This window comes from Panthera pardus, unplaced genomic scaffold, assembly GCF_024362965.1.
Source record: "Panthera pardus isolate Hobbes unplaced genomic scaffold, ASM2436296v1 HiC_scaffold_27, whole genome shotgun sequence".
In the NCBI taxonomy this organism is placed as follows: domain Eukaryota; kingdom Metazoa; phylum Chordata; class Mammalia; order Carnivora; family Felidae; genus Panthera; species Panthera pardus.
The window spans coordinates 86,934,669-86,948,481 of NW_026526843.1; the positions used below are offsets into that span (position 1 = coordinate 86,934,669).

General features: G+C 45.2%; 1 protein-coding gene across 1 annotated transcript in view; it reads left to right on the forward strand.

Annotated features, from left to right (window-relative positions):
* Positions 1-13,813, forward strand: part of MAOB (monoamine oxidase B) — a 114,063-nt gene that overhangs the window by 95,869 nt on the left and 4,381 nt on the right. Inside the window, exons 9-12 of the mRNA XM_019417335.2 lie at positions 2,927-3,023; positions 4,069-4,122; positions 7,176-7,233; positions 10,240-10,337. Of these exons, the coding sequence (XP_019272880.2) occupies positions 2,927-3,023; positions 4,069-4,122; positions 7,176-7,233; positions 10,240-10,337 (307 nt within the window). The remainder of the gene's footprint in view (positions 1-2,926; positions 3,024-4,068; positions 4,123-7,175; positions 7,234-10,239; positions 10,338-13,813) is intronic.

Here is a 13,813-nt window from a genome sequence, read left to right on the forward strand (position 1 = left end):
ATGCGGGGCTCGAACTCCCGGACCGTGAGATCATGACCTGAGCCGAAGTCGGATGCTTAACCGACTGAGCCACCCAGGCGCCCCTATTCAGCTGTTTTCTGTATATGTTGCAGATTGTCTTTAAAATTTGTTTATGATGGTTTCAGCCTACTGAACTCCCGTATATACGTGGGGCTTTTCTGGATTAACCCTTTCCCCTGTCTTTGTCGCTGGGCTCCAGATTTTGTTTGTAGCCCAATACATAAAAAAAACGTAAACATTGATGACCAGTGTATATGTTTATTCCTAAGTTATGGACATGGACCTCTGGAAAATGCATTGTTATAATTATAAAATATACAAAAGTAGACTTTTTTGAAAAGGTGGATTAAAAAGCAAGAATTTTGAACAACTTCCTCCGCTATCTAGGCGCGCAATCTATGTGTGCACATCCCAGTTTGGAGAGCACATATTTATATTATCCAATCCTGTGAAGTGCCTGTACTGGTTTTCTTTAATGTTTATTTATTTATTTTTTAGAGAGAGAGAGAGAGAGTGTGCAAGCAGGGGTGGGGCAGAAAGAGAAGGAGAGAGAGAATCCCAAGCAGGCTCCGCGATATCGCTGCAGAGCCCAACGCGGGGCTCGATCCCACACACTGTGGCATCACGACCTGAGCCAAAATCAAGAGTCAGAGGCTTCGCCAACTGAGCCACCCAGGCACCCCGGTGCTGTACTGTTTGGATGACTGTGGCTTTATAATATGTTTGGCATCTGATAGGACATTCTTCCTTATTTTTCCTTCAGTTGTGTCTTTGGTGAACTTCAGTTATTCTTTCAGAGGAGGGTGATCGTTTTCTCTAAACTTCTCCCTCCACACCCCCACACTCAAAAAATTCCATTAAATTATTCTAGCCTGCATATTCCTCTTTTTCACCTCCGATCACTGTAATATCTTTTCCTTTCTCCCTGAGAATGTTACTTACCTCTTTCAGAGAGATGTCTTCTACTCGCTGAATCATTGTCTTTTCTTCCCCAAGAGTTCCTTCTTTGTCCTGGCATATACGGGACTCTTCTCTCTGCCCCTTGTTCCTTCACTTCCGCCCAGTGTGCCTGCATGGCTCAGAGGCCAGCATTGCTCTGGGAAGAGGTGTCTAAAGAACCACTCCATCCAAAAAGCAGGGCCTCCATTCGGGACAGCTGGTGTCCTTCACAAGCTCTCTGTCCAATCCAGCTGACCCACACACCATCAGTGTGCACTCTTTCTTTTCTCTGGCTCTCTTTTTTTTTTTATTTTGAGAGAGAGGGAGAGAGCGAGAATTCCGAGCAGGCTCCGCACTGTCAGCACAGAGCCCGATTCAGGGCTGGAACCCACGAACCGCGAGATCCTGACCTGAGTCGAAATCAAGAGTTGGACGCTTAACTGACTGAGCCACCCGGGCGCCCCTCTTTCTTTTCTCTTATCACATCCTGTCCTGTTTGTCTTTTCTTTCTTGTCGTCTTATAATGGAGGATTCGTTGGCTATTTCTCTTGGATCCTTAAATCTTCTGGAGTTCTTGGATGGACTTAAGACATTTCTTCTTCCCATACTTCAGCTTTTCTCAACATTTTTCCTGTCCCTGCACCCTGGAGCGGTAGGCAAGCACTGCCCCGTGCAGTGGCTGACTGAGACTTTGATTCTCATGGGTGCACAGCCGGGGGAATGTGGAAGGAGAGAGAGAGAGAAGCAGGTGTAGGTACAAAAAAGCCTTCAGGTATGTCTGCTCACACACAGGTTGAGGGCGGTGTATACCCTCAGGGTCCGTTCTCTGTTTTTTCTTTCTCCTTTTCAAACCCTCTCATTGCATTTTCTGCACAACATTTGTTTCAGATCCACCTTAAGTTCGTTCAAACAACCTCAGATTTGCCAGGAAATGATGGGGGGGACTGAGAGAAGCGCTTTTGCCCGGAATGAGCAGATGTTTCGCAAGTTGTTCTGGAGATCGTGTAGCAAATGAGGGTTTGGGACTCTGTGCCCTGTCTCCAGAAAATCAACAACAGTTGGCTTAGTCTAAGTGGCTTCCCCTAAAATGTGAACATTCAGTCCCTTCTATTTTACAATTGACTAGTGTTTGTTTTTTGTTTTTTTTTTTTTACACATCTTCGGGTTTATCTGATTTCTTTTTTTTTTTTTAATTTTTTTTAATGTTTATTTATTTTTCAGACAGAGAGAGACAGAGCATGAACGGGGGAGGGTCAGAGAGAGAGGGAGACACAGAATCTGAAACAGGCTCCAGGCTCTGAGCTGTCAGCACAGAGCCCGACGCGGGGCTCGAACTCACGGACCGTGAGACCATGACCTGGGCTGAAGTCGGCCGCTCAACCGACTGAGCCACCCAGGCGCCCCAGGGTTTATCTGATTTCTTATGAAAGAGGAAATGGGACAGGACCCAGTCTTAGCATGAAAATAAGATTTTATTGAATTGTGGCCTGGAGTCATTCATAACATCACATTGCTTTATTCTGTGCAGAGAGGTGTCTACAGTTTGATTTTTCACAAAATGTTGGCTACTTACCCCTCCTTTTGACATCAGTTTGGTCTGCCTTCATTATTGAGAGTGTAACATCTTATATTTGGCCTTTGGGCTTCTTTTTTTATTTTTCTATTTTTATTTACAAAAATGTTTTTAAGTTTATTCATTTATTTTGAGAGAGAGAGAGAGAGAGAGAGCGCGCAAGCGGGGATGGGGCAGAGAGAGAAGGAAAGAGAATGGACGCAGGGCTCGAACAAACGAACCGTGAGATCATGACCTTCGCCAAAACCCAACAGGTCAGGTGCTTAACCAACGGAGCCACCCAGGCACCCTGGCCTTTGGGCTTCTTACGTTGAAAATGTATGCTTTGCAGTAACTGTTCTGGGTAGTTTGACAGAGTGATGACTATCTTTTTCCATTTTGCGCTTCTCCAAGATTACTGTGGAACCATGATTATTGAAGGAGAGGAAGCTCCAATTGCCTACACACTGGATGATACCAAACCTGATGGCAACTATGCCGCCATAATGGGGTAAGGCATGCTTATGGTGGTGTGGATGCCATTCGGTGTTGCCAAAATATCCCCAGGCTCTTCATAAATGTGCCCCAAACATTGTTAAATAATTTTTTACCCAATGGCACTATTCTCCAAATCCGGCAGTAGAAAAATTCTTAATGCTTTTAGAAAAAAATAATAATGTGTTCCAATGGATAGATATTTAGAAAAGAAGTAGAATACTAAAAATATTTTAAATTTGTTATATCCATTTTCTGCTTCGTATTTAGTGCTGGGGAGTAGCTATATTTTGGTGGCCTATCTTTTATGAAAGCGTAATATGAAGATGATGTGGGGTGTTTTACTAAAAGGGCTTCTTGTGGATGCCGTATGGGCATCCATGGTACTTAGGTGGGATGCTGAGATTTTCCAAGTCCTGCTAGAGAGGATCTAAGGCCGGCCCAGCCCTCTGCTTGGCAGGGAAAAGCGGCACAGATTGGGGATGTCTTAGTGGTCAGAACCAGTCCAGATTGGTGATTACCTGAAGCAGCCGAAACTGACATGGGCCCTGAGATATATACAAATTTATTTCCAAGAGAAGCACGAGCGACAACAGGGAAATCAAAGCCAGTTGTTAAGTTGAAGGCGATTATAGAGCTACAAATGGAGGCAGATTTTCCGAGTCTGGGCACTAGGGAGACACCATCATGGGGACAGAATCAAAGAGCAAGGGCTGGATGAAGTTGAAAAAGCTCCAACCTTAGATGAGCATTTGAGACCCAAGGGCTCATTCTTGTTGGCCATCAGCCACGTGGGGGAGGTAGGTCAATCATAGTCATTATCTTAGGCAGAAATTATGGCCATCATCTGTGTTTAGTCCCTCACATCCCAGAAGCTAGAAGGTGCTTGTCAATGTCAAGGATGCAGCACGTAAATAGTAAAACATTGAACAAGATAAATTAGTATAGAATGTGTTTCTTCTGGTCAACTTTTCGACTGTACTCGAGGCACATGTGTGGCTGTAGAAATGAGGCCAGGATGAAAGCAGCCATTAATTTCCCCCCTTATTTGTATGTTTTAGATTTATCCTTGCCCACAAAGCCAGGAAACTGGCACGTCTTACCAAAGATGAAAGGTAAGAAAAAAAATCACTCTTCTTTCTTTCTTCCCTCCCCCCCTTCCTTCTCCCTCCCTCCTTTCCTTTCTTCTTTCCTTCTTTTCCGCCTACTCGCCTGCCTTTCCATTTTACTACACTTTATAACGTAAAGACCGCCTAATAATATGTGTGCCGCCAATGCGACGGGGGAGCTGTGTTAAATATGAGGGTCTTTGTGTAAAGGCCCCGTGCCAATAACTAAAGAACCAAGTATTCAGATGATCACTTGGTGAGTTTATTGTACATAAGATACCATGCAAGGAGCTATCTTGAATACAGAAATGGACATAACCCAGGGGCAGGAAATGTACTTGGGAAGGAGACAACCAGGTAGACTAAATGACTGCATGGCAGGGCAATCTGCTGTGTCGTTGCATGAGTGATGTGTGACAGTTACAGATGAGAGATACAGAGGGACGAGTTTTTCTGGAGGCCGCAGTTTCTTCCAGCAGTTAGTGTTCACCCCCGCCAATTATTTATTCCCACACCACCACTGATGCGGATTTCCCAACTAAGAGCCTCTGAATTGCATTCCTTCCCCGCCTGTTATCACCATCCTCCGGGACTATGGCCACCACTGTGCTTGGCCGGGGGTATGGAGATCTGATGGGGCCACGCACCTAAAAAAAAATTGCCACTGGAATATTAAGATCCAAGAAGGTAGGAGTTTTTGTCTGGCCCGTTCACTGCTGGATCTCCAGTGCCTGGAACAGTGCCTCCAACAACTCTTTTCCCAGTTTATCTTTTGACCATGTTTATGGTTTATTTGTTTGATGCTATAATAAAATTTTAACTTCCTATGAAGTTCAATTTATCAATGCTTAAAATCATTGCTTCTGAATGGTCTTGTATACATTGAAAAGATTTTTAAAAAATTTTTAATGTTTGCTTTTGAGAGCGATAGAGAGACAGAGCGCGAACGGGGGAGGGGCACAGAGACGGAGACAGAATCCAAAGCAGGCTCCAGGCTCTGAGCCGTCAGCACAGAACCCGACCTGGGGCTTGAACTCCTGAACCGTGAGATCATGACCTGAGCCAAAGTCAGATGCTCAACCAACTGAGCCACCCAGGTGCCCCTAGAAAAAACTTCTTTTAAAAATGTTTATTTATTTTGAGAGAGGAAGAGAGGGTGCCTGGGGGAGGGGCAGTGAGAGAATCCGAAGCACGGATTGACAGCGTAAAGCCCGATGTGGGGCTCGAACTCACAAACCATGAGATCATGACCTGAGCCAAAATCAAGAGTCAGGCACTTAACCAACTGAGCCACCTAGGTGCCCCAAAAACGATTTTTCTATTCCAAGATTATCGTAAAAATCGCTCATTTTCCAATTACTTTTTCATTTTCATCTATTATGTTGAAGCTCTTTCGTCCTCCTAAATATATTTTGGTGTAAGAAGTCGCAGGGGACTTGAACTTGGTTTCAATCATGGGTAGCTCTTTGTCCCAGTACCATCTTACTGAATAATCTGTCTTTCTCGTAGGTTGTCATGCTACTTTTGAAAGTCATTGCCTGACTCTAAATCATTTGTAAGATTCCCTTCAGCGTTCTATAAAAATCAGACTTGAAATAACTATAATGTCATTCCTTAACTGACTAATGCTAACTGTTGGCTAATGTCCAATTCCCCCATGAAACTAAATTTCTTAAGAGCTACCATTTATTGGGGCGCCTGGGTGGCTCAGGTCGGTTAAGCGTCTGACTTTGGCTCTGGTCACGAGCTCACGGTTCGTGAGCTTGAGCCCCACGTCGGGCTCCGTGCTGACAGCTCAGACCTGGAGCCGCCTTCTTTGGAGTCTCCCTGTCTCTCTGCCCCTCCCACACGCGGGTTGTGTCTCTGTCTCTCTCTCAAAAATAAAATCAACCTTAAGAGCCACCATTTATTGAACACCTGTTATGTCCCAGTTACTGGGCCGGGACCTTTATGTGCTTCACATCAGTGGTCCTCAAACTTGAGAATCACCTGGAAGGCTTGGGAAAACCCAGCTCTGCCACTGTTGTTTCTGAACCAGCAGGTCTGGGGTGGGGCCTGAGAATTCGCATTTCTAAGTTCCCAGGGTGATGCTCCTGCTGATGATGGTGGTGGTCTGAGGGCCACACGGTTTTACACCAGGAATGGAAACAATCATGCCAGTTTCTTGATAAAACTAAAGCTCAGAGAGCTTAAGGAACCTGCTCAAAATCTCCTAGTATTTAAGTGTTCTGCAGAAGCAGCATGCAAAGATTTTCTGGCTGTTTCCTCTTTCCGCTCTGGCCATTGCCTGGTTGGGGGACGGAGGCTGACAGGAAGGGGGATCATGTCCAGATCCCTCCAGAATCTTTAGCACTTAGCAGACTGACCGACTTCAGAGGTACACACTGTTTTCTCCTTTTTTTTAAAATGTTTATTTATTTTTGAGAGAGACAGTGGGGGAGGGCCAGAGAGACAAGGAGACAGAGGATCCAAAGCAAGTTGTACCCTGTCAGCGCAGAGCCCGACACAGGGCTTGAACTCACGAACAGTGAGTTCATGACCTCAGTTGACGTCAGACACTCAAGTACACAATGTTTTCTTGAATGAATAAACAAATTGCCGGGTGCCCCCTGCAATGCAGGCCATGTATCACTTTGTCTCCCTTAATACTATTTGTGACCTCATAGATTTAAGACATTTGGAATAGATACAAAATGCCTTGTTGGGGCATCTGGGTGGCTCAGTCAGTTAAAGCGTCCGACTTCGGCTCAGGTCATGATCTCACGGTTCGTGGGTTCAAGCCCCGCATCGGGCTCTGTGCTGACAGTTCGGAGCCTGGAGCCTGCTTCGGATTCTGTGTCTCTCTCTCCCTCTGCCCCTCCCTGTTCCCACTCTGTCTCTCTCTCTCTCTTTCAAAAATAAAATAAACATCAAAAAAAATTTTTTTTAAAGAACAAAGTGCCTTATTTGGAAAAACTAAAATGAAATGATTAGTGGAAGCAACAGCTCACAGGGTCTTTTACTTTCTTTTGTTCTTCGTTTTCACTTTTGTCTTTTTCTCCCCCCCACCCCTTCCATAGGATGAAGAAACTCTGTGAGCTTTATGCAAAAGTTCTCGGCTCCCAAGAAGCTTTGCAAGTAAGGCTGTGTTTCATCTCTTTCCCGAGAGAGAGAGAGAGAGAGAGAGAGAGAGAGAGAGAGAGAGAAAGAAAGAGAGAGAGAGATCTGGCTGTGTCCTCAAGGGACTACTGGGGAGGGGCTCACGCAAGTAGGGTTCTAGAGCCCGTGTTTTCTTGGAAATCTTCTCGGAAGGTCTGCACGGGGCTGGTCAGCTTCCAAGTTGTCCCAGAGAAGATGGGTCCCGGCTGTGCCCTTGGCAGCTCAAGAACCCTGCAGCGCTGTTGCGTATCCGGCGATGCTACACTTGACCCTGAGTTCAGAGCTCTTCCTGGCTCTTGATTTTCTTCAAGATAAACCAGCAGTAACCCCCCACCGACCCAGGTGGATAAAGGCAGGATGGGGCGGGACAGAGAGGCAGTGTGGTAGGGGCATTTGGTGACAGTCAGAGGACCCAGTGTGCCCTTAACCAGTAGCCGTAACCACCTCCCTGCTCCGTCTTTAAAGCAATGAATTGATGTTCTTGTTACATTCACCGGACTGCTGGCTCTTTAACGTTCGAACATGGATTAAAATCACCTTTTGAAAGCGATTATTAAATCCAGTTATCCATGAAGCATTTGAAGACAATGGGGACCCATGTACATATGAGCAGTTAGAGCGTGAGAAAAATCTAATGAGGGGGCTAAGAATGTTTAACGTGCTAAGCCTCTTAAATCCAAATCTCCCCAATGCACACCGTGACCTAGTTGAGCAGCTACATGGCTTAATCTTATTACTTTCACACTTATCTTGCTCAACTTCACCGTGGCTCGCTTCCTCCTAGTCAGGCTGCTCTGGCTTTTCAGTTTATCATTTTTGTTCATTCTTTTTTTTTTTTGTAATGTTTATTTATCCTTGAGAGAGAGAGAGACAGAGCACAAGCGGGGGGAGGGAGACAGAATCCGAAGCAGGCTTCAGGCTCTAAGCTGTCAGCACAGAGCCCAACGTGGGGCTCGAACTCATGGACCATGAGATCATGACCTGAGTCAAAATCAAAAGTCAGATGCTTAACTCGCTGGTATGGGGCGCCTGCATGGCTCAATCGGTTAAGCATCCGACTTCGGCTCAGGTCATGATCTCACGGTTCGTGAGTCCGGGCCCCACATCGGGCTCTGTGCTGACAGTTCAGGGCCTGGAGCCTGCTTCTGATTCTCCCTCCCCTCAGCTCCTCCCCTGCTCACACTCTGTCTCTCTCTCAAAAATAAATAAAGATTAAGAAAAAAATTTTTTTTTTTTTTTAATTTTTTTTCAACGTTTTTTATTTATTTTTGGGACAGAGAGAGACAGAGCATGAACGGGGGAGGGGCAGAGAGAGAGGGAGACACAGAATCGGAAACAGGCTCCAGGCTCCGAGCCATCAGCCCAGAGCCTGACGCGGGGCTCGAACTCACAGACCGCGAGATCGTGACCCGGCTGAAGTCGGACGCTTAACCGACTGCGCCACCCAGGCGCCCCAAGAAAAAATTTTTTTAACTTGCTGAACCACCTGGGCGCCCCTCTTGAACAGCATTTTAATTAATTTATTTTTTTTAATTTTATTTTTTTTAATTTACACCCAAATTAGTTAACATATAGTGCAACAATGATTTCAGGAGTAGATTTCTTAGTGTCCCTTACCCATTTAGCCCATCCCCCCTCCCACAACCCCTCCAGTAACCCTCTGTCTGTTCTCCATATTTATGAGTCTCTTATGCTTTGTCCCCCTCCCTGTTTTTATATTATTTTTATTTCCCTTCCCTTATGTTCATCTGTTTTGTCTTTTAAAGTCCTCATATGAGTGAAGTCATATGATTTTTGTCTTTCTCTGACTAATTTCACTCAGCATAATACCCTCCAGTTCCATCCACGTAGTTGCAAATGGCAAGATTTCATTCTTTTTGATTGCCGAGTAATACTCCATTGTATGTATATACCACATCTTCTTTATCCATTCATCCATCGATGGACATTTGGGCTCTTTCCACACTTTGGCTATTGTCGACAGCGCTGTTATAAACATCAGGGTGCATGTGTCCCTTCGAAACAGCACACTTGTATCCCTTGGATAAATACCTAGTCGTGCAATTGCTGAGTCACAGGGTAGTTCTATTTTTAATTTTTTAAGGAACCTCCATACTGTTTTCCAGAGTGGCTGCACCAGCTTACATTCCCATCTTGAACAGCATTTTTAAACAGAAAACACCAGTCATGGGGTGCCTGTCATGGGTGGCTCAGTCAGTTAAGCATCTGACTCGATTTTGGCTCAGGTCATGATCTCACACTTTTGTGGGTTCGAGTTCTACATCGGGCTCTGCGTTGACAGTGCGGAGCCTGCTTGGGATTTTCTCTCTTTCTCCCTCCCTCTCTCACTCTCTCTCCTCCTCTCTCTGCCTGTCTACCCCACTCACACCTGCTCTCTCTCTCTCTGTCTAAAAGAAAAATAGGGGCACCTGGGTGGCTCAGTTGGTTAAGCCTCCAACTTCAGCTTAGGTCATGCTCTCACAGTTCATGAGTTCGAGCCCCACATCGGGCTCTGTGCTGACAGCTCGGAGCCCAGAGCCTGCTTCGGATTCTGTGTCTCCCTCTCTCTCTGCCCCTCCTCCTCTCACGCTGTGTGTGTGTGTGTCTCTCTCTCTCTATCAAAAATACACATTAAAAAAATTAAAAATAAAAAAATATATTCATAAATACATACATAAAACAAAACAAAATAAAAGGTAAGACCAATTTAAAAATGGAACAAGACAATTGCAGTTGACGAACGGTTCCTGACACATGCATCCACCAAGTGAGAGAACTTTTCTTGGGTCAGAATTTCTTCAGAGTTTATTAGCAAGGACACTTAGCTTCCCGAAGATATGTCTCTAACGTTATCGGGCTAAGAAGGCTCTATTTCAGATCGATATTGGTTCTTCAGTAGGAAGCCTACCAGACTGTGTTTGATTTATTCCAGCCTAGCTGGCTTCCTCTGGGTCTCCTCTAAGCTTTTGTCCTTCCGTCTTGCAGCCCGTCCACTACGAAGAGAAGAACTGGTGCGAGGAGCAATACTCCGGGGGCTGTTACACCACCTACTTCCCCCCTGGGATCATGACTCAATATGGAAGGTAGAGCAAAAGCGCGCTAAGCTGTCACTGAAATTCCGTGAGTCTGAATCCAGACTCTAAATGGGTTCCGATGGCTTTTCTCCCTTTTTTTTTCTTTTTTGGTAAATTCTTACAAAAGACAAGAAGGAGCAAGAAATCCCCAGTTTCCTTTGCATCTTATGAATCTCATGAGTGAAGTCATTCTAATTCTCCATCATGCTGGTGCCTTGCCCTCTGAGTCCCTCTGAAGGAGCGGGCCCAATCAATGTAACCAACGAAGGTTGCCGCATAAGAACAGGAATTCAGAGAGTCAGAGGGCTCACTTGTATTGTCAGAAGAATTATCTTTATACTGACTTTAGAGCTCAGTAAGATCTCCTTAAGTGGAACCGTAGACCTGCCCGCATGGGTACAGCATTAATAAAAGCAATCCTCAAGTCAGAATTGCTTTGAAGTTTATTATCAAGGACGCCGACCTGCCCAATTTTTGGATTTGCTAAGTATAGAATACGTCCATAGTAATCGCTTCATTCGGGATTTATTGGCTAAGTGCCAACCATTTGCCAAACACCGTGCTAGAAACTTCGATACTGAGAAAATTCCTCCCTGCCGTGAAGGAGCTGACAGCGTTGGGGGCTGTGGTGGGGATTGAGAGAAGAGAGGACAGCAGACATTGTGGTAGGTCCTCTAACAGATGGGCTTACAGATACCATGGGGGACCCAGGGAGGGATCGGCTTGCCTGACCGAGAGAAATCTAAGAAGGCTTCATAATACACATACCACCTGAGGAGTATAGAAGGCGGGGAAAGATATTGGAGAACGCATCCTGGGCAGATGGACCATTATGAGCAAACACTTGGAGTCCTTCAAGTTTATGGGTTGTCTGGGGAGAGTTCTGCATGACTGGGCTCTGGGTGACATTGGAAAGGGAATAGAGAATCAGAAAAGCAAATAGGATCCTTTGCCTCATAGAACACGATCAAGAATACAAAACTTACCCTTTCAACAAAGAACGGCCGATCAGAGCATCACTTTTGGTTTTGGTTTCGTGATTCGATTAGATCTCTGACCACGGGCTGGCAAGTTTTATGCTCAATCCCATAAGGTGTTGCAAGAAAATGTCTCTCTGGCATTGGGATGGTGGGGAGTGAAAAGGAGATTCACCCACACTGGCGTGACCCTGACCACGTGACAGAAGCAATGTAGACCCCATCGTGTCGGGCATTGGTGGTGACATGATAATGCCCTTTTTTCATCTTTATTTCTTCCCAAGGACGTGTGTCAGCCTTCATATCGCTAGCTGCAATTCGTAAGGTAGAAACTAAGGCTCAGTATATCTTCCTTTGACCCTTCAGGTTTATGACATTTGAGATACTGCAGAGAGGGTTATCTTCATGACTCTGGAAGTACACGGAAAAGATCCTGCTTCCAGATGAAGACAGGGGGCAGTATTGACAGCGCTTTAGTAAAGAACACATATTTTACTTATTATTTATTTTTTAACATTTTTATTTTTATTTTTATACATATTTATTTTTATACATATTTTTTAACAAATATTTTAATTAAATATTTGTTAATGTTTATTCACTTTTTGAGAGAGAGAGTGTGAGCAGGGCAAGAGCAGAGAGAGAGGGAGGCACAGAATCCAAAGCAGGCTCCGGGCTCTGAGCTGTCAGCACAGAGCCTGATGTGGGGCTCGAACTCACGAGCCGCGAGATCGTGACCTGAGCCGAAGTCGGACGCATAACCGACTAAGCCACCCAGGTGCCCCAAGAACCCATAGTTCTTAAGGAGTTTTACTTCCGGGTAGACAGAAAAACTAATGGCAGTGATGAAGCAGTGAAACACATAAATAAATATTTTACTCCAGCAAGCCATGAGGAATATACGTGGAAATATCCTTTTTTGTGAATAGATACCATCTGCTCACTCACCTGCGGTAAAAAAGGCAGGGACGTTTCTTCTCCAGCTGTTGGACTTTCCCCCCCCCCCCCACAAGCGAAGATTTGCACATGGCAAGTAGAGGAAAACTATCTTTCTGTTTGACATTAATTCTTGGTTTTTACATTTTTACGTGGCAACGTATTAGCCTGACTAGTTCTCTAAGCCTTTCTTCTCTCCTCTAATATTTCACTCTAGGATTTGGCCAGGCCTTCCATCCTGGGGTTTCCAATTTGGGGGTTAGTTCCCTCAAGCTGAAAAAAGCCAACATGTGGTGAAAGCAACATTGTTTAATGAACTTGGAGAAAGCAAATTTACCTTCTCTGGCAGGGAGCCCTTCCTGAATACCCTTAGGCTCTCCAGACCATGCTGGCTATGGATCATTCCAGATTATTCCATGCACTATAGTCAGTATTTAATATTCTACAATATCTTGTCTTCTACTTCCTACTTGGCAACAGTAAGGGCCAATGAAAGAAAACCCCACTAATTGAAGCATGCCCATTTTTTGGCTGATAAAAGTCTTGGTGGTATACAGGGTTGACCAAGATAAGAGTTTGGTTGTTCGCTCTGGACATCCACATCCTTTACTTGATATAATGGAAACCTGATGGGGAGCCTGGGTGGCTCAGTTGGTTAAGCATCCGACTCTTGGTTTTGGCTCAGGTCGTGATCTCTCGGTTCGTGGGTTTGAGCCCCATGTCGGGCCCTGGGCTGACAGCTCAGAGCCTGGAACCTGCTTCGGATTTTGTGTCTGCCTCTCTCTTTGCCCCTCCCCCACCTGGGCTCTCTCTCTCTCTCTCTCTCTCTCTCTCTCTCTCAAAGATAAATAAACATTAAAAAAATTGTAAAAAAAAAAAAAGGAAACCTAAGATAGGATGAATAATGACATCATAACAGTGCTCCCCATATGGTGTTTTTGTCAGGGTAGCAACAAACCATCCCTCTTAGAAGCTAAGTTCTAACGCACTTTTGTCCCGTTGTATAGCGTATGGGCACTCCTTCCTAACTAGTGACGATGATACACGAGACAAAGCATAGAAGATAAAAAACAGAGACCTGGACCTCTGGGAGACCTAGTTCAAATCCTGGCTCTGCTATTTTCTAGCAGTGTGGCTCTTGGCACATTTCTTCAGGCCTGTTTCTTCATGTGAAAAAGGGGACAATGATAACAGTAGCTATGCCGTGGAGTTCTTGAAAAGGATCAAGTAATTCAGTAGAGGGAAGAAGTATAACCAGGTGGCTAAGACTGTGGGTGCTGGAGTCAAATGGCCTGGGTTCAAATACCAGCTCTGCCACTTACTAGCCATTACCTAGAGCGAAGGACTTTGTGGCTGGTTAGACTCCCCCGGAAGCAGACTCTGAAGCACAGGTAGCACATGAGCTACGTATGAGAGAGAGCCCTTGGTGTCGACGCTTGTGGAAGTGAGAGGAAAGAACCAAGAGTAGGAAGAGGGAGAAGTTGGACCGTGATGTAGTCTCGTGAAGGCCTCAGCTGATCCCCTAGGGAGCTCTGGAGGTAGGATGGCCCGTGAGAGTTGTTCCAAGTTGGA